Below are 24,679 nucleotides of genomic sequence, written 5' to 3'. Positions count from 1 at the left end.
CACTCTGCGCCACACGAGGCGATTTTCGGGATGATTTTCAGGGCAGGGCTTATATTTCAAGCCCTTTCCTGAAAATCACTGCAGGGGTTGCCGACATCCGATTGCGTTCAATGGGGCCGCCGGCAGCACCTATGTACGCGCACACACACACTTGTTTGAATGCACCCTTTAGGTTAGCACTACACAGAGACTTTGACTGCATAAGGGTGGTTTCACATCTGCGTTGGACCGTTCCATTGCAGATCCGGCTGAAAACACCGCAAGAAAAAGTGGACAGCTGGTAGACCCCATTATAGTCAATGAGGTCCGCCATTGCTGTTCAGAATCCCCAGTGCAGATGTGAAATCACTAGAGATGAGCGAACACCAAAATGTTCGGGTGTTCGTTATTCGTAACGAACTTCCCGTGATGCTCGAGGGTTCGTTTCGAACAACGAACCCCATTGAAGTCAATGGGCGACCGGAACATTTTTGTATTTCGCCGATGCTCGCTAAGGTTTTCATGTGTGAAAATCTGGGCAATTCAGGAAAGTGATGGGAATGACACAGTGACGGATAGGGCAGGCGAGGGGCTACATGGTGGGCTGCATCTCAAGTTCACAGGTCCCACTATTAAGCCACAATAGCGGCAAGAGTGCCCCCCCCCCCCCCACTGTCAGCATAAAGATCGTCCTCCTCTGGCACAGCTGTAACAGCTGTAGCAGAGAAGAACGATGTTTGCCCATTGAATTCAATGGAGCGGCAATACAGCATGTTCCACTGAATGCAATGGGCTGCCGGCGATCGCAGGATGAATGGTCGGAAAGGGGTTAAATATATAACCCCTTTCCTGCAATTCATCCAGAAATGTGTTACACTAAAAATATATACCGGCGTATAAGGCGACCGGGCGTATAAGACGACCCCCCAACTGTCACCTTATACGCCGGTAATACAGTGGAGCAAAGAATAAAAAGCATTACTTACGTTTTTAGATGATCTGCGGCGCTCCTGCAGGCTGTCACTCCCTCCTGGTCCACGGCAGACAAGCTTTCTCCACGAAAGACTTTAAATCCCTGCCTCCAGAAGCACATGTGCCTTCAGCCAATCACAGCCAATGACAATGATGTCATTGAATGGCTGTGATTGGCTGTGTTTCTGGAGGCGGGGATTTCAAGCCAATCACAGCCATTCAATGACATCATTGTCATTGGCTGTGATTGGCTGAAGGCACATGTGCTTCTGGAGGCAGGGATTTAAAGTCTTTCGTGGAGAAAGCTTGTCTGCCGTGGACCAGGAGGGAGTGACAGCCTGCAGGAGCGCCGCAGATCATCTAAAAACGTAAGTAATGCTTTTTATTCTTTGCTCCACTGTATTACCGGCGTATAAGGTGACAGTTGGGGGGTCGTCTTATACGCCCGGTCGCCTTATACGCCGGTATATATTTTTAGTGTAACACATTTCTGGATGAATTGCAGGAAAGGGGTTATATATTTAACCCCTTTCCGACCATTCATCCTGCGATCGCCGGCAGCCCATTGCATTCAGTGGAGTCGGCTGTATTGCCGGTTCCATTGAATTCAATGGGCAAACATCGTTCTTCTCTGCTACAGCTGTTACAGCTGTGCCAGAGAAGAAGGATTTGTCTTCTATATGTTGTCAATGGGGTCAGCGCTGCTGCCGCTGGCCCCATTGAGCGCATATAGAATGCATCCATAGCGAGCAGCGGGAGGGGCAGATTTCAATACTCGGGTGACACCTTATCTCCCCAGCCACTCACAGCAGGGGGGTGGTATAGGGCTTAAACGTTGCAGGGGGAAGTTGTAATGCCTTCCCTGTCTTTATATTGGCCAAAAAAAAGAGCTAACGTCTCAGGGAAGAAAGTTTAATTTACCAGAACACCGCATGGTGTTCGTTACGAATAACGAACATCCCGAACACCCTAATATTCGCACGAATAGCAAGCTCGGACGAACGCGTTCGCTCATCTCTAGAAATCACCCTTACATCAAGTGCCAGACTAGCTGCGCAATCAAAAATGTTCAATTTGTCTGTTCCTTGCTGTTGTGCAACAATTTTAGATGTGCAATTTGGCTTTAAAAATAGCATCCAAATCAAAGACATTCTGACTTACATTCTGGTCCATAATGGCAAAATCATGCATAACTTAAGACCAGCACCAAAAATCCAGCAAGTTTGGATTTTTGCCGACATTCCTGTTATTTTATGATGTGTGCTGCAACATGACCATATTGACAATCATCATTTCTTGCACTGTTATATTGCAGAGCCTGGACTGATAGCATTTTTCTTAGAATTTAAAGTTTAACTTAACTTCAGTTTGGTTCAATTTATTAACAGACCATCAGCATTAAGTTTCATACACAGCTTGGAAATATCCTGCCCTAAAAACAATGCAAATCCAAAATAAATAGTTTATATTTGCATTTTGCATGATTTTGAAGCATAGATGCCAATCAGGGGCGTAGCTAAAAGCTCATGGGCGCAGGTGCAAAAGTTTATCTTGGGGCCCCAAAACTTCTCTTAACCCCTTAATGCAGAGGCGTAACTTGAAGCTCCTGGGCCCCAATGCAAAACCTGTAACAGGGCCCCCAACTATAATGCTTTGTTCACAGTACTGGGCTCCCTATATGGAGAAGAGAGGGCCCCTAAAGCTCCTGGGCCAGGGTGCAGCTGCATCCCCTATAGTTATGCCAGTGATGCCAATATAAAAGTTGTACAGAACAGTAATATGGAAGTGAGTCTGAGCCCTACGTTGGAGCTAAGCCCATGCACACACAAATAGTTATCCTTAAAGCGACCCTTTAGGCCTGGACAAACAGAGTTGGTCACATTGCTTCTGTGACTACCTGATGCACACTGTGTATTAGTCTGCATCATTAGTCTAAATCACTACATCCTGCCCTGACTGGTCAGCACTGCTCACACGTGAAGCATTGGTAAATCAAGACTAATGATGCATACTAATACACAGTGTGCATCAGGCAGTCACAGAAGCCATCTTTGTTTCTCCAGGACTGGAGGGTTGCTTTAAGGGCTCATGCCCACGAGCATCACGGGATACATCCGCGGATTTACGGTGCGGGAGTACCGCGATATAAATAAAGTGCCTGCTGGTGATCGTGCGGATTTCCGCGGTTTCCATTAATATTACATTTACACGGCGTAAATCCGTGGCAAATAGAACATGCCTCGATTTATTTCCTGCTGCGGAAATCTGTGGTAGAATTCCGCAAGTGAGCATTTAACAGGCAGAAAGCTATTAGGTTCAATAGGCAATCAACAAGGTAGGCTGCTTGTCCACGGGTGTTGCGGGAGCTGCCGCCCGGCAGCAGGAGCTTGCAGACGGATCTCCGCGGTCAGCCTATCTGACAGATAGGCCTACTGTGGAGAATCGCGGCAATTCACAGCATGCTGCGAATTGATGGCCGTGAGCAGAGATTCGCTATGATTCTCCGCTTGTAGACAGGGGGACTGTGCTTTCAGTTGCAACGCTACGGAAAGCGTGCATTGCTTTCTCCGCGGCCGGACTATCGACGCGGGGAACACAATGCAAAAACGCCCGTGGACAGGCAGCTTTAGTTTAAGAATAAATAAAAGAGCCCGACTCCCTGGAGCTTCAACAGTATGTCAAACGATCGGCCAGATTCAACCGATTATACCATACTGTCACAATTTCAGCAGTGGCTGGATTAAATATTCCAACAATTTGGATCCCCTCTTTTGCGTCAACTTTTCAACTGATAGTTGTACAAAATGGCCAAAAACTGTCATTTTTGCACAACAATTCTTTCATGTATGTAAACACCTTTAACCCATTAAGGACCAGGCACTGTAAATTTATGGCACCTGGTCCTGGACTTAAAGCACCGTCGTATGTAAAGTTACGGCGGCACTTCAAGTCTCCTGCTCTGCAATCAATCAGAGGCAGGAACCGGTTATCAGCTGTTAGTGACAGCTGATAACCAGGAGGAGAAGGCAGGAGGGGTATTTAACCCTTTCTGCCTTCTGCTTTCCCAAGTACACAGTGCTCAATGAGCACTGTATACTCCAAAAGTGAAAGTAAAGTGTAACTTTCACAATGGGAGTTGGGGGGGTCATGTGACTGCCAGGGTTCCCTGCTACAGCAGATCTGAAGGGTCATACTAGACCCTGGCCAGCTCTGCCAGTGACTAATGTCACTGCAGGGATTGCTTTCCCCTGTAATTGGGGCTCCTATGGATGCCCCAGCTACAGTGGGAAACTGTCAAATAAAAAAAAATAAACAACATTTGAATGTCCCCCAGAGGTCTTACATGACGCCATGAGGGACATAGATAGTAAAAAACATAATTACATACATCAGTAAAACAAAATTACAGAATAAAACAACAATATATACATAAGAAAGAAAATAACCCAAAAACCTTCGCTATAAGCGCCCTGTAAACCAAAACCATACATATTATTTATCAAAACGTCCGAAACGCAATGAGGAATCCGTTCCCATACTTTATTTTAGTGTAAATATACTAATTAAAAAAACAACTAGAAATGTTTAAAAAAAAATAAAACTACAAAACGGAAAAAAAGTCAGTGAAAAACATTAAAAAATAGCCCTGTATGTCATGGAAAAAAAAACACAGCAAAAATAATTTGATAGCTAAAGAAAAAAAATAAGGTGGTAAAACCCCCACATGGGTAAAATCTAGAGATGAGCGAACGTACTCGGTAAGGCCGATTTCGCAATCGAGCACCGTGATTTTCGAGTACTTCACTACTCGGGTGAAAAGATTCGGGGGGCGCCCGAAAATCTCTAAAAAGTGTCTGGTCCTTAAGATACAAAGCAGCCTGGTCCTTAGAGGGTTAAAACCTGACCTCTCTATTCTAAGACCCCTGACATTGGATTCCCTATATCTTGGCTTCCTAGACCTATGTGACATGGGAGGTGGGGAGTAAGAAATTTGGGCTAACTATACACTAATTAAATCAGGAGTATGAGAACAAGCTCCAGTGGGTGTCACACAATGGGAGGTGTTTTATTAGGTAATGCTTTGTTTTGATGGATTGTCTTTTTATCTAGTGATTTGATAAAAGAATAGGAAGTGCGAATAACATGTTCAGATCTTTCAGTGGCCTTAAATAGATATTAAAGATTTAATACCCGGACGAAACAAGGTAAACTGTGTGAGAAGGCAAGAAAAAGTTGGTATCTACGATGTATTCATCTGTATATTCATTATATATATAAATTAGTCATGCCAAAGTAGAGCTTCCCCAATGTAAAAGCTTTAGGAGATTGTATGTGCCGAAAATAGAATGCCTTAATCAGCCTAAAATGTACAGAAGTAAAGCCTATCATTCCTTTATTTCATTCCAGTCCAATGAGTAAGTGCGCCAAGCAGTATGTTTGAGGGATAGAAGATCCTGTACTTGGCTCATGATCTCTTCTAATGGTCGTGCATTAGCAAAAGATTGCTTTCACAGTCGCACAGTGTACAGTAATGCATTATTTACATGCTAAATATTTCTTCTTTTTGTCTCTTTTACTGTTTGGCAGGAGAATTTAGCCAGACTGCAAAGGGCATTTGCAAGAAAATGGGAGTTCATCTTTATGCAAGCAGAGGCACAAGTCAAGTAAGATGTAACACTGAGATTTTTAGCAAGATTTACTTAATATAGCTTTTGGTTAGTCATTTTTCTCCACAGGGGAGAAATTCCAAAATCTGGATTTGCACTAGAATTCAGCCCTTTCAATTAAAGGGGTGAAGTCTGCTATGAATCCGAGTGCATCAAAATCCATACCTGCAATTGAAGGGGTGAAATGTGCTGCGTATCTGCGTCAATATCTGAACCAAATGGTGCAGATTTTGGTGTGGATGAAATCAATGGGTTCTATTCATTGCGTATTGCGAGCGCAAATACGTTCGTGTGACACATGCCTTAGGGTATGCTCACTCAGCAGATTTTGCTCATGCCAAAATTAACCCCTTATAGTCCAGGTGCCAAAAGTACCCGAGAGGGGGGAAAGTAAATAGGGGCAAAATGTCCCAATCAGTCCAGGATGCTCCCCTCTAAACAGGCAAGCACCCTGCATTTTCATTAAATAAGGGCTCGTGATTTACAGCCCACTATCTCCCTTGCAGTCCTTCTGAAAACCCCTGGATGCGAGGCATTTTCACAAGGAAACTGCTTTGCATCACTGCAGGGTTTCCCTTTATTCCCCCGCCGTGATGCGAAGCAGTAATGCTGCCCAATAAAAACATGCAGAAGCCCCTGGATGGGACAGCCTTGCTTCCCTGCAGGGCTGAGGAAATCCCCTGCTGCAACTGTCACATTCGCTGCAGGGGATCGCGATCTTCTCCCATTGATTTCAACAATGGGCAATATCGCAAAAATAATAGACATGTTGCGATGTGTTTACTGCATCGCTTCGCAATGCGGTGGCATGCAGGGAAACATCGCAAATGTGAATAAACCAATTCAAAAGAATTGGTTTTAAATGTTTGTGCATCTCGCAACGCACAAATCTCGCACGATTCCTCTCCAGTGTGAAGGAGCCCTAAGTGTACTTTTTTGTACAATAAACCAGTTTCTCCCAGCTTCAAGGTCTCTTGTTGCAGTCATTCAATAGAGTACCTGTGATATTTTTTTTTTGTGCGCGCAGTTGTTCACGACATGTGTACACAAGAAGTACAGTAAAAAACTCGGTTGCACACACTAATATGCCACAACCGATGTGCAAAAACGTGCTCAAATACGCATACACTCATGTGAATCCAGGCTTCAAGATGAAGTATATATATATATATATATATATATAAGATATGGGATATATGAAGATATTTAGTTAAGTGTGATAGGGTTGTTTCACATCTGCGCTCGGGGGTTTTAGTTTCTTGCTCCTTACGTAGAACAGGAAGAAGAAATTCAAACAGCTCTATCTTCTGACGGAACTGAACAATCCCTAACGGAGCCCAATGACTATAATGGAGGTCAGTTCACTTTTTTGCTCAGCTGCCCGACTTTTTGCAAAACAAAAAAGGGTAGCGCTTTTTTCTTCTGGCATTTTGTGCCGGATCTGTGACGGAACCTCCGACCAGAGGTTCCAACGCGAATGTGAAACCACCCTTACAGTGTATAATAATAGCACACTTTGAATGTCTGGTCTGTATGCAACACCTAGTGGACAGCAGCAGTACTACTTTTATTCCCAGTTTGTTTTTAACAGACAAGCACAGCTGAGTACTTAGACCGCAGGATGCTTGGATTTGTAATTGTTCACTTGGTAGAATGCACCTATGTCCAGTAAGTAGAAGTTGTTGAACAGACTAAAAAGTCCATTATTATATATTTTTCTTTGCTGCCACCTAGAGTTGTAACTGAGTATTTCAGGACCACAGTGTAGAACCTCATTTCTGCGTGGCTTCAGGAACGACTATGGTATCCGTTTTTGGACATTAAAAGTAATTTCTTTAAACATAAAGCTGGCTTTTATGCAGGCTGTACATTTAGGCGACTACATAGGGTAGGCGGGCCCTCATAGAGTCTGACAGTTTGGTCAGGTACTTACAGACTAGTAGCTGTAGGGCTCCAGCAGTGCTCCTCCTGTTCCTCCTCACACAAAGTAACTGATACTGGGTTGATGCCCTTCTACAGTCCTGTCCAGCTCTCCTCATGTAACGGCCCTGTCCTGCCATCTGCTCCATGTCCCGGAGACTGCACTAGGTGACACCGCAAACCTTCTGGCCATGGCACATTCGGATGTGACATCCTGGGGAAGCAGGACTTACCTGTCCAGCTCTCCCCGTGTAACGGCCCTGCCCTGCCATCTGCTCCATGCCCCGGAGACTGCACTAGGAGACATAGCAAACCTTCTGGCCACGGCACATGTGGATGTGACATCCTGGGGGAGTAGGACTACCTGTACTACCTGACAAGACTGCAGGTACCCCTCCTGCTACCGGCAGGGACAAGGACAATAGCAAAATGCAAAACTAGAGAAGAATCAGAAAGGATAAGTAATATAGCTGTGGCCGCCGTCTGCAAAATCATTGCATCTTGCTGTCACCTCTCTGGTGCAGCTGTTGTCACTTCCATATGCATCAAAGCAGGTGAAATTAATTCACAATCGCTTATGCTTCCTAATAGGGCAGATTGATATCCCTAAATTTTAATTAACTTGGGGTTAGGGCTCGTTCACATTGACCAATGCGTACAACACTGCGAGTCTTCTGAAACATTATGCATACTACCGCACATACGCTGTACCAGCAGAGAGTCGGCAGAGACAGAGTATGGACTGCATATGGCACAGCACATGCCCGGGAATAAGACGATCACGGACATGCGCAGTGTGCTCGTTTTTTTAATTCCTCGCTTTGTTCAGAGCGGGGGTGCGTATTGAAACGCTATCCATACACAAATTATACGCATGGGCGGCAGGTCATACGCAGAAAAATAGAGCATGCTTCGATTTATTTCTCCTGTGTATCGATACGCAGTGCCCACACACAGGTGTGAATGGAAGAATTTAAGTCCATTCACTGCTTGTTACGCACAGAAAATACGTGCTTTATATAAGGTGTAATTTAAGTGTAGATTTTGCAGATTTTGTGGCAGAGATACTACAGATTTCCCCCTTTGTATTGCCAAGGATGAAATCAGTGCTGAAAAACTGCAGTGTAAATTGAGATACTGCAGATTTAATTTGCCAGTCAATCTCCATGTGGAACCATAGGGTCTATTTAACCCCAGCCTTGTTCATCGCACCCCTGCACTTTAAAACTGGTATCACACGGGGGTTAAATCTTATCTACTTTACTACTATTATAAATGCTGCAGGTGTTCTGCACATTAATTTCTCATGGAAAATCCATGTTGGACCCTAAAGCCTCTCTCAGAAGGATGTACACTGGTGCGCACCACGAGCACAAAGCAAGTACACAATGACAGGTGTGCTAGATGCGTGCTAATAATCCTCATCCACCAACTTGGCGTGCATGCCGCAATATTATTTTTTTTGCGCGCACATTTTTCGCATTGTGTGTGAAAGGCAGAGTTAAAGGGGATTGGTACTTGGAAACAAATGGAAACCTGCCTTGTTCAATCATGCTGTACCAGAAAAAATACTGCTGCACCAGATTTCTGCAATGACAGAGAAAGCTTCCATTAGGAACCTTTCATACAGAACAGAATATTTCCCAACAGCGATGCAGAATATGCTGTCCCTGAATTCCACACCAAAATCCGCACTGCTAACTGCAAATTTTGATCTGAAATTACCATCAAGATTCTGCAATTTTCAATTCAGCACCAAAATCTTCGTAGTGGCAATATTCCAGAGGAGGGCATGTTCTACAACACGGTTGCGGAATATTCTGTCCTGTGTGAAAGGTCCCTCGAGATTCTGTCCTGATCTCTTTTTTGGGATACTAGACAGAAACTATGACGGAACCCCAGACACGATGTGAACAGACGCTAAGACAGCTGAATTGCACCAAAGAATACAGTAGCAGCCAATGGGAGGTCAGTAAAACTTTGTTCTATAGAGACCTAGGGTTTCTCAGTGTTATGCCGATACCAATCTGTGACTCCTATATAAATTATTATTTTATTATATATCTGGAAACGGTCCATCCTTGTGTCTAAGGCGGTAGAATAAGTATTTAAAAACCTACCACAACATATCTTCGGAGATTATTCACCTCCTTCATAACCTGCTAATAAAGTTAACATGAAGTGCAGATAAAATAGCATCTTGAAAATTACATATAGCATGGAAATACAATTATATCTCTATTATAGTACAGGCTAACTACTGATATGCATCATATTTGATAAAACTAAATCAATAAGAAAATCACATGCTACTGCAGAGGACTGGACAAGAGCCCAACGTCTGCAGGGTTAATGGTGATCATATGAGGTGAATTAGTATAATGTGACAGTTTGCCTAGCTAAGCTAAACCAGAGGATGCTTTGGAAGATGACTTAATTACATGATGAGTTTAATATAAATAATCCTGACATATAGGAGTTACAGCAGATACTGTTATTCCGCAGGGCAAATCAAGCCTAGGGTAGAAATGATATATATAATACTAAGACTTTATGCTATAAACTTCATAGGCAAAAGGGTGAAGATAATACTATATTGGTATGCAAATGGGGAATGGTGCAATACCTCTCAGGCACCACCTATTAAGGCCTTTATACACGGCATGGTTATTATGCTAATGATCGTTAGGGCTTATTCACACAGGAGTATTTTTTCCTCTGTATTTTGTGAGCCAAAACCAGGAGTGGAATATACAAAGACAAAGAGTATAATGGAAAGATTTGCATTTCTTCTGTATTTTGGACTCGCTCCTGGTTTTGTTGGTAGGTGTAAATAAGAGCGACCGATCAGCGATAAATCGTTAGATTAATTAGCACTAATTGGATCTTTCATGTGGACCTAAAAATTGTTTATCTTCTACAAATCCTTTCATGCAAAGAAGAGTAGCAATAATTTGCTGAATAGAAGGCGGTGGTAGAAGGGTGACTAGAGGTGCGGCTATGATCCAGTACACAATCAAAAATACCCAATTACGGTTCAGTATAAATGCATGCCAGGCAAACGATTTACGATTGCTGCGTCACTAATGGTTGCATACTCCTTCTAATATATCTTGTGAGGGACCTTTCATATTAAATGGAATTAGGCTGGGGCCACACGGGACGTATTCCCAGCGGAAGTCTCGCGGTTATGCCGCAGTGAAAAAAATTGAGATTTCTGCTGGGAAAGCGCTGCTTCAAAAACCACAGCACTTTTCCATGGGTTTTGGAGCGTCTTGGCTGCATGCTTCTCCATAGCGTCCGGCGCTCCCATAGAGAGGAGTGCGGCCACAATGGAAAAAAATAGACATGCTGCGTCCGAGGAATCCGCGCCGCAGCACCGGCTTTGCTGCGACGGAATGGCCTGCCCTGTGTGGACGGGATTTTTGACAAATCTTGTCCACATGGCTGCCAATTCCGGGATTAGCGGCTGCAGGCGGATCTGCCGCAGTGAAATTCCTTAGGTAGCCTCCAGATTTTGATGCAGAATTTACTGCAGCTTACAGTGCATTGTGTGGCCTATTCTGTCCCATCTGAAAAGTGCCTAAGGACTCATGTGCGTAAAATGCGGTGGTCTTCCCCCAGAGTTTTACCTTTTTTGTAAACATACGCTCTGTCGGCAAAGACTGCGTATAGCTGTGTGTACACTGCTCATGCCCGCGTATCACACAGACTTGCAAAGTGTGACTTTTTTTTTTTATTCCCCACTGTGTGGCGGAGTGAGGATGTGTATGAAAATGCTGCTCATATGCAATATATGGTGTATAGACAGCGTATCACAAGCAGCCTATACAAATATACAGGGCTGCATTTTCTACAGGCACATCTCCATTCACCGCGCATCACTGGTCCATGCAACGCATGCAGAAAACACGGTCGTGGACATGAGCCCTGAGAAGGCAGCATTCCTGCAAAGTCAATGTGTGACCTTTTAACAGGCCTTGTAACATGACTGGCCTGTTAATAGGTTGGACGTTGACTTGCAGGAATGCTGCCTACTAAAAGGTAGCATTCTAGAGCCATTGTACCATCTGCTATTTACATACTACATTTCCAAAAGGGGAGCATATATGGCCTTATAAGTCCCCTCACACTTAGTACAGTAGTATTCAAAAAATAGCAGTCCAACATCATTAACCTGATAAATCACTGTTTTTAGTAGAAGTGATATTTCTACATAGAAAGTAATTTACTTATAAGAGTATTAGATTAAGGCTTATTCACACAGGCGTTTTATCGTGCCGATTTCGCTGAAATAAAACACTGGCCAAAAATGGCGACCATCTGAAGCATTGGATTCCAATGCATTTTTTCAGATGGGCAATTTTGGGGGGCGTAAAATCTGCTGGCAAATATAGCGCATACGGTGCGCACTCTGGCTGGTCGCTTTTACGCTGACCGGAAAAGATAGGTTTGGCCCTAACTTTGGCCGGAATACGGCGGACAGTCCCATAGACTCCTATGGAAGCTGCCTGCAAAGGGAGGTCGGAGGGAGTTTAGCTTTAGTGGCTCTGCTAAAATCCCTTCCCCTCTCTGCCCCTTGCCGGCAAAGGGAGAGGGCGGAAGATTATAATAAATAATAATAATCTTTATGTTTATAGCGCCAGCTTATTCTGCAGCATTTAACACACTAGCTCCCATCCCATCCTGTCCCCTTCCTGGCAAGGGGCGGAGAGGGAGCGGGAGTTCAACGTGATGGCTAAACTCTCTCCCCCACCCCACCCCCCCTCGCCCCTCGCCTGACGGTATTCCAGGCTGCGGTGTATATGAACGGGCGACAAAACGAGAGATGCTGCCGCAGACAGGGCCTCTGGTCCATGAGATTTTTGCTCGTGATGCGGCTGAAAATCGCATCGCCTGTGGTGAATGAGCCCTAAAAGCAAAGAGAAAACACACCCCATAATTAAGACGTGCGTGCCACTCATAACGAGTAATTAAATCATTACTGAAAGGATTGTTTTTAAAATAATAGCAGTGAGAAGTTAAATTGGTGAAGTCATTAATTCTGTGGAACAGGTGTTAATCTTGGCCTTTATGTAAGGAAGGAGGGTGGCAAATGTTGCACATGTTGGTTATAGTGCATTTACTTATGAAATACTTTACTTTTTATAAAGGTTTAACTCCTAAAGGACTAAGTGCGGTAACTTTACAGTAATTTAGCTGTTGGGTTTAATTCAGGCCGATAGCAGAAGTATAACACGGGATTAAAGCTCCTGCTCTTGCAATCAAGCAGGAGCAGGTCAGATCCTCGGCTGTCAAACACAGCTGAGGACACAGAGGACAAGGGAGAAGGGGGTTTCTTTTCCAGGCTGCATATAGATGATTGAGTGCTATGTATTAGGCCTAATGCCCACAGCCGGATTTTTGCCGCGTAAACCGCGGTGGAAATCCGCGACGTTTCACTACAGCTATTAGGTTCTATTGAACCTAATAGCTCAATGTACATGCTGCGGAATTCCCCTGCAGAATTCCGCAGCGTGAAATTACCCGCGGCATGTCCTATTTGCCGCGGGTATACGCACGGTCAGCTTCCATTGTAGTCAATGGAAGCCGCCCGTCACACTATACTTCCGCTGTAGCACAGCGGAAGTATAGCATGAATACACGCCCTGCCCACCGCCAGCCACGTCATATGACACTGACGGTGGGTCATTTGTTGTACTGCGCATGCACGCAGGTTCGTCATGTGGGACTTCGCGCAGCGGATCCGGAGGTAAGTATGGGGTCTTTGGGGGGGGGGGCGCCGTGACAGACTCTGCTGCGGTATTCCGCTTGCGGAGCCCGTCACGGCCGTGTACATAAGGCCTTAAAGAGAGAAAGCAGAAGTGTTACTTCCACTATGCAAACTGGCAATGACATGACCACCGGGTGCCCCTTGTCGCAGCAGAGGTCCTAGCAGACCCTGATCAGCTCTGTTAGTAACTACTGTCACTACAAGATAATGTTTTCCCCTGTAACTGGGGCTCCTATGGATGCCACAGCGACAGTGGAAAAGTGTCAAAAAAAAAAAAAAAGACAATGTGAATGTTTCTCACAGGTCTTAACTATAAGGCCTCCTTCCCACGAGCGTGACGGGGTCCGCCGCGTAATATTACGCAGTGAAGCCCGTCACGGCGCCCCCCAGAGCCCCTATACTTACCTGCGGGAGATAGCGTGAAATCGCTTCCCCGCCCACCACCGCCGCGTCACCGCCCGTCACCGCCCACCACCGCCGCGTCACCGAGCGTGTCACGTGACGCGGCCGGCCGTGTCACGTGACGCGGCCGGCCGCGTCATTTGGCGTCAGATGACGCGCGGCGGTGGGCGGGAAAGCGTTTTTTCACGCTATCTCCCGCTGGTTACAGCGGGAGATAGCGTGAACGGACGGCTTCCATTGACTGCAATGGAAGCCGTCAGTGCGTACAGCCCGTCCTCACCCGCAGAAAATAGAGCATGCTGCGGGTGAGGACGGGAGAAATCGCGGTGCGTAATTCCGCGCTGGAATTACGCATCGTGAGCATTGTGCTATTAGGTTCAATAGAACCTAATAGCTGCGGGCAACGCAGCGGATTTTCGCCGCGAATTACGCGGCGGAAATCCGTTCGTGGGAAGGAGGCCTAAATAGTTACAAAAATAAGTTTAAAAAATTACAGAATAAAATAAAAACATACATATAAAATGACCCACCACTGACGCCAACCAAAACCCTCACTAAATGCGCCCTGTAATACAAAACCATACAGATTATATATCAAAACGTCCGAAACAAAGTGAGGGACCTATTCCTGTACTTTATTTAAATATACTAATTTTAAAAATAAACTATAAATTCAAAAAAAAATTTTTTTTTTAGCTTTTTGTTCCCAATGAAACTAAGAAACAAGAAAAGAAAAGGTGAAAAAAATGTAACAAAATCGCCCTATATGTCACGAAAAAAAAAAAAACACACCAGAAGTTATACACTTACCCCCTCCGGTGCTGGCGTCCCCGTCTCCATGGCGACGACTGAAGCCTTCTTCTCTGGTCGCCGCAACAGTCGCGCTTGAGCAGAGAAAAACCATCTCCTGGAGGCTCCGGGCTCAAGAGCTGCGTCCTGGCTCCTCCCCCTTCTCAGCATCATTGCGTAGCTCCGCCCCCGTCACATGGTGCCGATCAGCCAATGGGGTGGCTGTAATCGGCAGTGGAACGCAGACAGCATAAGAACATCCACAGTGCACCATGGGAGAAGACCCGCGGTGCACTGTGGGAGAAGACTAGCGGCAGCCATCTTGGACAGAAGATTTTTTTAAAGTAGCTGAACGGGGATTCAGGTAAGGGAATTTTTATTTTTTACTAACACATGGCAGCGTTTTTCCTTTACAGGTACTGGGGGAAAAAAATTTTTTAGCTTTCGGCGCGGGACAACCCCTTTAAGAATTTATGCAAAGCTAGTCGCTCAAAACAGTCCTTCAAACTGTCTTTTGAGCAATCATCTTCAGTGTAAATAGGGCTTAAGATGCTGATCTGGTGTTGAAATGCAAATAGTAAAAGTATCATTAAGAACCTTTATTTAACCCCTTAACACAATAGACCTCCCTATCTGGTACTTTACGCAACAGGACATAAACTTATGTCCTGTGGATGGCAAGGGCTCAGAAGCTGAGCCTACAGCATCCCGCAGCGGGAGCTGGCTCTGAGTGACAGCCAACCTCCCGCTGCAACAGCTGGGATGGGTGAGAACACCGATCCCCGCTGTTAAAATGACCCTTGGGCTTTGAGACAAAATTCTGTTCCAGGAGGGGACAGGGGATATGTTGCCTGCAGTTGTTCTATTTTGCCCTGTGCATCTGCCTCTTTCTGGCCATCCAAGATGGCTGCAGAAATTTTCAATCTACCTTATGCACACTGTGTGCTAATAACACGAGCAGCTCTGGTCAATCAGAGAGCCAGTATAGTGCATTAGTAGTCTAACACTAGCAATACACTGTGGGTGATCAAGTAGTCTGAAATTAGTGTCAGCCGTCTTTTTTATTGTCCAAAAGTGAAAGAGACCTCCAAAAATATATATACAATTTTGGCATCGTCATAATCTTATCAACTTGCAGGAAAAAAAATGTATCATGTAATTTATGCTGCATGATTAAATGTTGTTAAAATAAAAGCAAAGCAATGGCAGCTTGGATGTTTTTTCTCTGCCCTCCCAAAAAAATATTGTATAATATATTATATGCACCCAAAAAACGGTACCAATAAAAACTACTGCTCTCCACGCAAAAACAAGCCTACATATGGCCATGGTGACAGAAAAATAAAAGTTATAGCTATTGAAAAAGGGGGTTGAAAATCCCCCAAAAATCGTGCTCTTGGGGCCAAAATAGGTCAAGTCCTTAAGGTCACTACTGTTTCTATGTAGAGCAAAAACATGGATGAAGAAATATGTTAGCTATAATAAATTTACCAAATACTGAGCTCTCTTCACACTTTTGTTAGCTTTTTCACATCAGGTTTCCAAGCTGCAGTGTTCTGTTTGGTAAAAAAAATGGAAACCTGATCGACCCATTACACATCCGTACAGTAAAAACAAAAATACATCCTAACAGATAATTACGGATTGTTCAAAAGGGTCATGAGAGATCTGTCATGGATACTGCCTAAACTGTTTTCTTCTACATCAGTGATCTGCTATTGTCTCAAGGGATCTTGAAAACCCTGCAAAAAATAGTGTGTGAAATTTGGGGCTCTGTATAGTGTGGTTTACTACTGGGATTCACAAGAGCATGAGCAAAAGTGCTTAGAGGACTGCTGTAGCTTTTACCAGACACATCATCACCTTTACCCTTGTACTGTCTTACATTTCAACTTGCCACTATTGGAGTTACTAGGGCTAAATTACCTCCTCTAAGTTCTAAAACTAGACATAGCACATCAACGAAGGTGGCAGCAGTCTACCAAGCACAGCCGCCTTTTCATTCTTGTGATCATAGAGGTCAAAGTGCTCTCACCTGCACCTATTACATATTGATGACATATCATTCAGATATCTAATAAAAGAGAATTTGAATAGCACGACAGCCTTGTTTCTGGACTGGTGTCACATCAAATGCCAGGCAAATCCTAACCCATTTCCATAGAATCGTATAAGTAGTAAATATTCCGGTAGCACTCAAGCTCATAGATATGATAGTTTATTTCCACCAATACATTGTCACATTATTCACATGACTGAATTGATGCACAATAAGAATAATGACTCTAACTAAAAAATGCAAGCAAAACTATTTGATATATTCTAATTTTCAGAATTGACAGGAAAAAGGATAAAACTGAAAGAAAGATCCTAGACAGCCAAGAGAGAGGATTCTGGGATGTGCACCGACCAGTGGTAAGTCTAAATACTTTTTTACTTTATTGTACACTATATATTGTTAACTACTTTCCAACCACATCATGTAATTATATGTTATGGAGTAGAAAAGTGTATATGGAGAGGGCTTGGAAGCAGAGTCTGGTCCATACCCGGTAACTAGTAGCTGTTTCTGACAGTCACTGGCAGCACCCGCAATCCAAGTTATGTGGCTTTTAATGATTTAGATGCCAAAGTCAAAGCTAAGGACACGTCTGAGCAGCTAACTGAAAGGGGCGCCCCATCATGTCCTGCTTCAAAGCAATTGGAGGTGCCAATAAGATAGCATAGCAGACTGGGGTCTACAACAGACTCCCAGGGCTGCCATACATGAATGTCTAAGCAACATGGGAAAGTACTAGTGTATAGTACAAATCATCAAGTAATTGCAAGTTCAAGTCCCATATGGGAACTGAAAAAAAGATGCAATAAAATTTTTAGAAATATAATAAAAATTAAAGTTAAAAACCCCTTTTCCATTTTTATATAAAAGAATAAACATTTTGTAGTGCTGCATCTGTAAAAGTCCAAAACTATTAAAATATGACGCTATTTATTCTGCATGGTAAACATCGTAAAAAGTACAAGATGCTAGAATTGTGTTTTTCTTTTTGTTACCCTGTCTTCCTCCAAAAGATGAATGTTAAATGATCAGAGAGATGTATGTACCCCAAAATGGTAATACTAAAAACTACAGCTTGTCCCACCAAAAAGCAAGCCCTCTCACAATCCAGTTGACAAAATAAAAAAGTTATAGGTCTCAGAACATAGCAAAAGAAAGCAATGGTCATAAAAAAGTTCCTGAGGAAATGGTGGTGAACTCGATAAAAGAACCATAATCATACTGACCCACAGAATAAAATGCAGGTAAATGCAGGGGAATGCAGATAATTTCTACGTGAACACCATATAAAATTTAAACTCCAAAAAATTGGGTGCAATTGCATTTTTTGCATTCACCTACTTAAAATGTTTTTTTCATTTTTTAATTACATTATATGGTACATTAAATAGTACTATTAAAAATACAACACATCTTCCAAAAAAAACAGGCCCTCATACAGCTATGTCACTGGAACAAATATAAAGTTATGGCTCTTGAAATGCGGGGAAGAAAAAACAAAAGTGAAAAAAAAGAAAAAGCTTTGTTCTTGAAGGTGTAAAATAGCATTTCTCCCACATATAAAGAAAAATTTACTGAACTGTTAGAAATACAGTTTTCTAATGAGATATGTTTCTCCTGAGATAGCTAGCAGAGAACATCAACTTCAATATGGATATGTATGAAGGACCTTTCACATGGGACGGAACATTCCCCAACAGAGTAGCAGAATCTGACGTCCCTGAATTCCGCACCAAAATCTGTACTGCTAATGTGCGGATTTTGATGCAGACTTGCCACCAGGATTCTGCTATTTTCAATTCTGCACCAAAATCTTCACATTTTTAGTGCAGATTTTGGGTCTGAATATTCCGCACAAAGGCATATTCCACAACAGTGTTGTAGAATATACCATCCTGTGTTAATGCTCCCCTATGGGGTGAAGATAGGTTAAGAGTCTTGTAAGTAAATGTATCAAGAATTATGGTCTAAAAGTAAGACTCGACTGTATAGATGAGACCTAAGGATGCTGAGAGGTATTCTGTTTTTCTTTTGGCGAACCAACAGGCCATTCATAGTTATCACTGAATGTAGCTGGTTAATCCTGGGCAGTGAATTTCGAAAAAAAAAAGTTTAAAAAACAGCTACCATATCACAATATTCAGTATTGCTTTAACTAATTTATTATAGCAGCTAGCCATTTAAGTAATTATTTTACTTGTTTCTATGACATTGCTCTTATTATATGAACACATCTTTGTTCTTCTCATTTAGCCTGGATGTGTGAATACTACAGAGATGGACATAAGAAAGTGCCGTCGAATGAAGAATCCCCAGAAGGTCAAAAAGGTACATCCGATAAAATTCCGTACTATTGTCTTCTCACAAAGAGAATGCAGCTGAATGAGTGTATCACTACTCCATTTGTGGTATTTTATTGGAGCGAGTGGATAACCAACGCCTCTCCTCCGGTCAACAGAGACTGTTACGTCATCTTTACCAGTAACGTTTGTCACGGGTGGCCAATCCGCCAACCACAAATGGCAGAGTATTACACGATACGCTGCTGCTATCAGTTGCATTCTCGTCATGAGACAGACTATAGCTGTTTACTTGCTTGTCTACCTTTCACCGTCAATTACCATTTGCTGTGTATTCGTTTATGTTTTACACTGTCACTGAGGCAGAAGCAACCTAACTTCTTGAAAAGAAGAACTATTAATTCACTGACTAGACGCTTAAAACAAAACAAGATTGTATTAGATACTAGCTAAAAACATATATGGGGATTTATGCAAAACCACCCATCCATGGACAAACAAAAACACACAAATGAACAAAACAAGAAGCGGCTATTGTCAATGACACTGACCCTTAATCACAAAATATAGTGATAGAGCCGATAGGTTCCGATACAGCAAGGATAACTGGCTGATGAATTTTCAGTTCTATAGTTTAAGAGTAATATAGATTAAAAATTTTTGCCAATTCGGTCTACGAATCTTGCCCACTAAATTTTGCGTTAGGAGACCCAAATTGACTACTAACACTAATGGTCAGATGCGTTTCACTAGAGGTATGATCTTCAGGGACCTTAAATACCTTCATATAGTGTTAGGAAGATATCTTGGCGGTGGTACTCCATAAAAATAAGTGGATATCGTCCACCTAAACCTGGAAAAATAGTATTGCTAAGAACCTGTTTCTTAATGATAGATACTTACAGGGACTCTACCCTTTCCTTTGGCATAGGGTGGGAGCCTAGGACCCTAGTGCTATTCAAATATTGAGCTTCCCCAAGTAAGGTTTGGGGGGATACGGGTTACGACTGGCTCCTCTATCACTGGTCCTAACAGACTTCTTAAGTCGGAGATTGGTGCTAACTACCATCTAAAAGAAACCCACACCTTCCCTTCAGAGCTACTGGTGCATTCTTTACAAAGAGAAAATAATTTAGCTCAATTGCTAGATTTCTGGCATTAGCAAATTGTCGCTCCCAATAGTATTAGAAAAGATATCTCAAAATGGCAAAATAATCAAAGATGTAAAATAAAAAAAATAAATAGCCAACAACCCTGATGGTGGATTGTTAGTGCCTATCGGCTCTATGGCTATATTTTGCGAATAAGGGTCAGTGTCATTGACACTAGCCTCTTCTTGTCTTATTCATTTGCATGTTTTGTTCGTCCATGGATGGGTGGTTTTGCATAAATCCCCATATATGCTTTTAGCTAGTATCATTTATGCTTTATTTATCATTTTCTTTTACTTTATTGTCAGTTATAGTATACTAACACTAGGGTCCACGATGAGTATTAGGGTGGTTTCACATCTGCGGAGGTTCCATTGCAGATCCGGCACAAAATACTGGGCAACTGAGTGGAACGTGAACGGACCCCATTATAACCAATGGAGTCCATTCTGTACTGTTTGGTTCAGTTCTAAAACGGAGCTGTTCAGCCACAAGTTGGGGTAAAATTGCCGCAACTCTTACACAATGTTTCCCATGAAATCTGCAAGTCAATTCCAATGGCAATAATCGCTAGAATTCTAACCATGTTGGAATTTTTATTAATGCACTACTTTTTCCCCAATAGGAAACTTTTAGGTTGCAGTAATTCAAGTGAATTACTCATGGTGGTGGTTTTGTCTGGAGCACTACACTGTAGTGGGAAGGTCAGAGAGGGAGCTACTATCAAATACAAACAGCATTATTTTATTGGATCTTTAATATTGAAAATATCTAAATAGATTTTCTGCATAGCTTTTAACCGGTCTTATGATGTCAGAGCCTGAAATGGTTGAGAAAGAACAGTACTTGCAAAACTGTTGCACTATGGGAGGTAGGTGATACATTGTGATCTCCTTACCACTTCACTCTCCTACCAGTGCCTCAGGGTTTCATTATGGCAAGTAAAAGTGACTACAGTATTTCCAATTTGAAGTTCTAAAGCAGAGCTAATAGGTAGGAACAGCAGGAAGAGACTTTGAAAATGAAGCCTATGTGAATAAATTCTTAATGAAGTGTAGATAAAAGAATCTTTAAAGAGGTTTTAGATACAAGGAGAATATTTTTCTGGATCTCATGTAGCAAAATCAGAAAAACATTTTAGGCAAAAAAAGGAAACCTTATGATTTCTGAGATCTTCTTTTGCTAAGTCAATGGAATTGAAACAAATGCTAATCCATTTCTTTCTATTTTGAGCAATAAAATGGATCTCACAACTGGTGTGAACAGAGCTTTATTGTGATTTTCCAATGATTTTCTTAAGCAGGACATTTTCATGTAATTCATATATAGTATCTGTTAACAAGGTTAATCCAAATCCAAGCAATACCCTTTTAGGAGACAGAAGGGAATGAAAAACACCAGTCAAATCAGTGAACTTACTGAAATCCCACTCAAACGTAGAAAAAGGTGCTAGAAACAAAGAAATGGTTTCTTCCTTCTTCCTGAAAAGGACACAATTGTAACGCTAATATAGTCACCCCTTTAATTGCCCTAATTAAGCAACACTAAAGTATAATAGTACAATAACAGTTTAAATAAGGTAAAAGAGATAAGAAGTTATTAGTTCCAGAAATTTTACTGAAAGGCTTCTTCAAAGTGATTGTCTGCTCACCTAAAAATAAGTTTCAAAGACTCTAGTGGCAGGATTACATTCATCCATAGGAGGAAGGTTTAAATTCAGGTAGGAACACTGCTCTGACCACAGTCAGGTAAGGTAACATCCAGCACTTCTTGCAATGATGAAATATGTCTTCTGCCAATCACATTTGCTTTCTGGGTAGTGCTGCCCCTTCATATTGAACAAAATGTCCAGCCATTTCTTAGAGTAGATGCCCAGCATAAGCCTCACCCATGTGAGCCAGTTAATTAGCTATTCTACCATCCAGGCTTTGCCGGGCCTGGAGGAGCTGGAGCGAGCACTGGACACCGGCACAGCCCTGGATGTTGTACAGGGAGTCTCTATCTCCACAGTGTGGAACAGGTTATCAGCCGGCTCCCCCATGTGCAGACACTGCAGTCTGTGCACCGTTTGCTAGTAGAAGTGATGTACGGTTTTTAGATACAGTAACAACAGCTTCTACACTCAAGTAGTGGTATTGCAGAAGTTGTATGGATGGAAGTTTCAGGTTTTTAAACACGGAAACAAACTCAAGTTTTATTAACGGCACATATCTGATGCAAATCGCCCCCACGCAAAAAATGCGGGGTTACTGTCATCGTCAACTTTAACCCTTTCCAATCCACTGTCTGACCTCTGAAGACATTATGATTTAAGGCTGTACAGCTCCGATGTTGGAAGACGTCCGTCGGGGTTCTCTCACTGTATATTGCCAGCCTCTCTGCTGTCGGAGCCTATCCAACGTGTCACCTCATGCAGTACTGGCTTTAGCCAGCAGATAGCGCTGTTGTATAACGGCAGAAAAAGAGTAAGCCCCCTAGGAAAACCAGGATACAAATTGGATTGGAAAGGGTTAATACCTAAATGTTCACTTGCCACCCAGTATATCCCATCATTTGACAGCTGTCATTGTCATGAGATAATCAATATTATTTACTTGTGCTGTCAGTTATTAGAAGGTTATGACTGGTCAGTAAATGTTACAAGATTTTTTTTAACCTAGTTTGTGAGAAAAAAAAATTAAACCAGGGTTAGATGCTAAAACAATAAGCATATATAAAAGCGAAGCAAAACAGCTTGCTGGCACAGACTTTTGTAATGTTGAAATACTGTAACATTACCAGAATGTACTAAATTATCTTTATCGTTTTGGTCTTAGATGATCACTCATAATTACCTTTCTTTTTTTATCCTTTCTGCAGTCTGTATACGGTGTTTCAGAAGACTCACAGTCACAAAGCCCAGTGCACATGGCTTCCCATGTGATTAGGAAAACAACAAAAGATGACTTGCGAAGACAGGTTAGTGGATAAGTGAAAAGGATCATTTTTAAAAATATTTTTTGTCAGAAAAGACACTTATCAGCTAATTAAAGGATTCCCACCAATCCCGAGAGGTCTCTAGTCACATACTCTTCCTCACTACACAACCACTGTAAGGAGGCGTTTGAATAGGACGAACATCGAGCATGCACCACTATAGTCTATGGGGCGATTTCTGTCAGTAGAGGTCCTAACAGTGTGGAAGACTGTGGATAGGTGATAAATGTCTTTTCTACAAAAATCTCCTTAATGGACAACCTCTATTCTCTCTATCCTGTGGCTAGGGAATAACTTGACGTTATGAGGATACCCCTTTAATAATAAAATGCGGAGAGATCCACAAATCAAGCTGCCCATAGGGAGACATGGGCGCCTGCAGAGCAACTAAAAGTATGCGGATGTGATTTTTTTTCCCCCCAGTGTGCAGGTCGCACGCACGGGAATAAATCGCAGCATGCTCTATTTTCCTGCGGCCCTGCAGGGAAGGCTTCCATTGAAGTATATGGAAGCCGTCGGACCCGTGGCACACGCGCAGATGTCACTGCAGACTTGCTGCGAATCCGTGGGAAAAAAACAGGAGATTTTTTTAAAATGCAGATGCATCGGGGCACGTTGGCCAGAGTGGCCGGATGCATGTGCCGTGCTGAATAAAGAAGATCCAGCCGCGACAGAGGAGACCTGCGTTGGATCCGGACAGGTATGAATCTATCTTTTTAATGCCCATGTCTGCAGGCACATACAGATTCTGCTGCGGGATTCAGCAGCGGAATCTGTGTGTGCAAGTGTGCATGAAGCCTTATCAAGATATAATAATTGTTAAGAATCACCACAGTGATCGGCGCACATTGCGCTTGCCTGCAGGTGCCCCCAAAATGTTGCTCGTTTGATCAGTGGCATGTATTCAAATTCTGCCTTCTGTTGCGCCTCATGTCCATGGCACGTGCGGATATTTCATTCGATTTCCGCAGTGGATGCACTGCAGGTCATCTTAAAATTTTCTTTTTTTCCTTGCGGAAGATGGTGGATTTTTTCCACGCGGATGCACTGCGGATCATCCGCAACCCCACCTCCCTAATTGCTACTAACCTTTAAATCTGCAGCGGATCCGCAAATGCATTTAAATGTATTTACGGATGCACTGCAGATCCTAACCTTCCATAGAGATTAATGGAGCCAAATCCACGGTAAAATACAACATGCTGCGATTTATTATCCGCGCGTGGCATCCACAAATCATTTAAAATCAAATCTGCAGAACTTAAATGAAGTGCGAATGCCCAATGCTTCCCTATGGGCGGCTAGAGCTGTGGATGACTTGCGCGGATTCAATACTGAGAAATCTCGTCCACATGGCTGACTAACCCTGGGATTAGCGGCTGCAGACAGATTCGCAGCGGCACAATTCAATCCACCCAGTGTGAACCCAGCCTAAAGCTGTGTTCATGTTTTTTGTTGCATTTTTAAACCACAATTAAAAAACACAAACTGCATGCGGTATTCAGTCCCAACACACTCTGGCACTGTGAGCACTGACAATGTCAGAGTGCAGGGATACACCCTGTTGACAAGGGAAATAGTAGCACCCAGTTGTTTCATATTTTGTTTTTTAATTAAATATACCAAACCAATAAAAACCACCTAAATAAGTAGACACAGAATATACAAATTCTATAAGAAATATCCAGTCA

General features: G+C 42.8%; 1 protein-coding gene across 1 annotated transcript in view; it reads left to right on the top strand.

Annotated features, from left to right (window-relative positions):
• RGS6 (regulator of G protein signaling 6) overlaps positions 1-24,679 on the top strand; it is a 389,049-nt gene that overhangs the window by 322,266 nt on the left and 42,104 nt on the right. Inside the window, exons 8-11 of the mRNA XM_066608377.1 lie at positions 5,539-5,615; positions 16,836-16,917; positions 18,815-18,889; positions 22,872-22,970. Of these exons, the coding sequence (XP_066464474.1) occupies positions 5,539-5,615; positions 16,836-16,917; positions 18,815-18,889; positions 22,872-22,970 (333 nt within the window). The remainder of the gene's footprint in view (positions 1-5,538; positions 5,616-16,835; positions 16,918-18,814; positions 18,890-22,871; positions 22,971-24,679) is intronic.

Source organism: Eleutherodactylus coqui, chromosome 6, assembly GCF_035609145.1.
Source record: "Eleutherodactylus coqui strain aEleCoq1 chromosome 6, aEleCoq1.hap1, whole genome shotgun sequence".
NCBI classification, from domain to species: domain Eukaryota; kingdom Metazoa; phylum Chordata; class Amphibia; order Anura; family Eleutherodactylidae; genus Eleutherodactylus; species Eleutherodactylus coqui.
The sequence above is the reverse complement of the archived record's forward strand: the minus strand, read 5'-3'. Positions and strand labels throughout refer to the sequence as shown.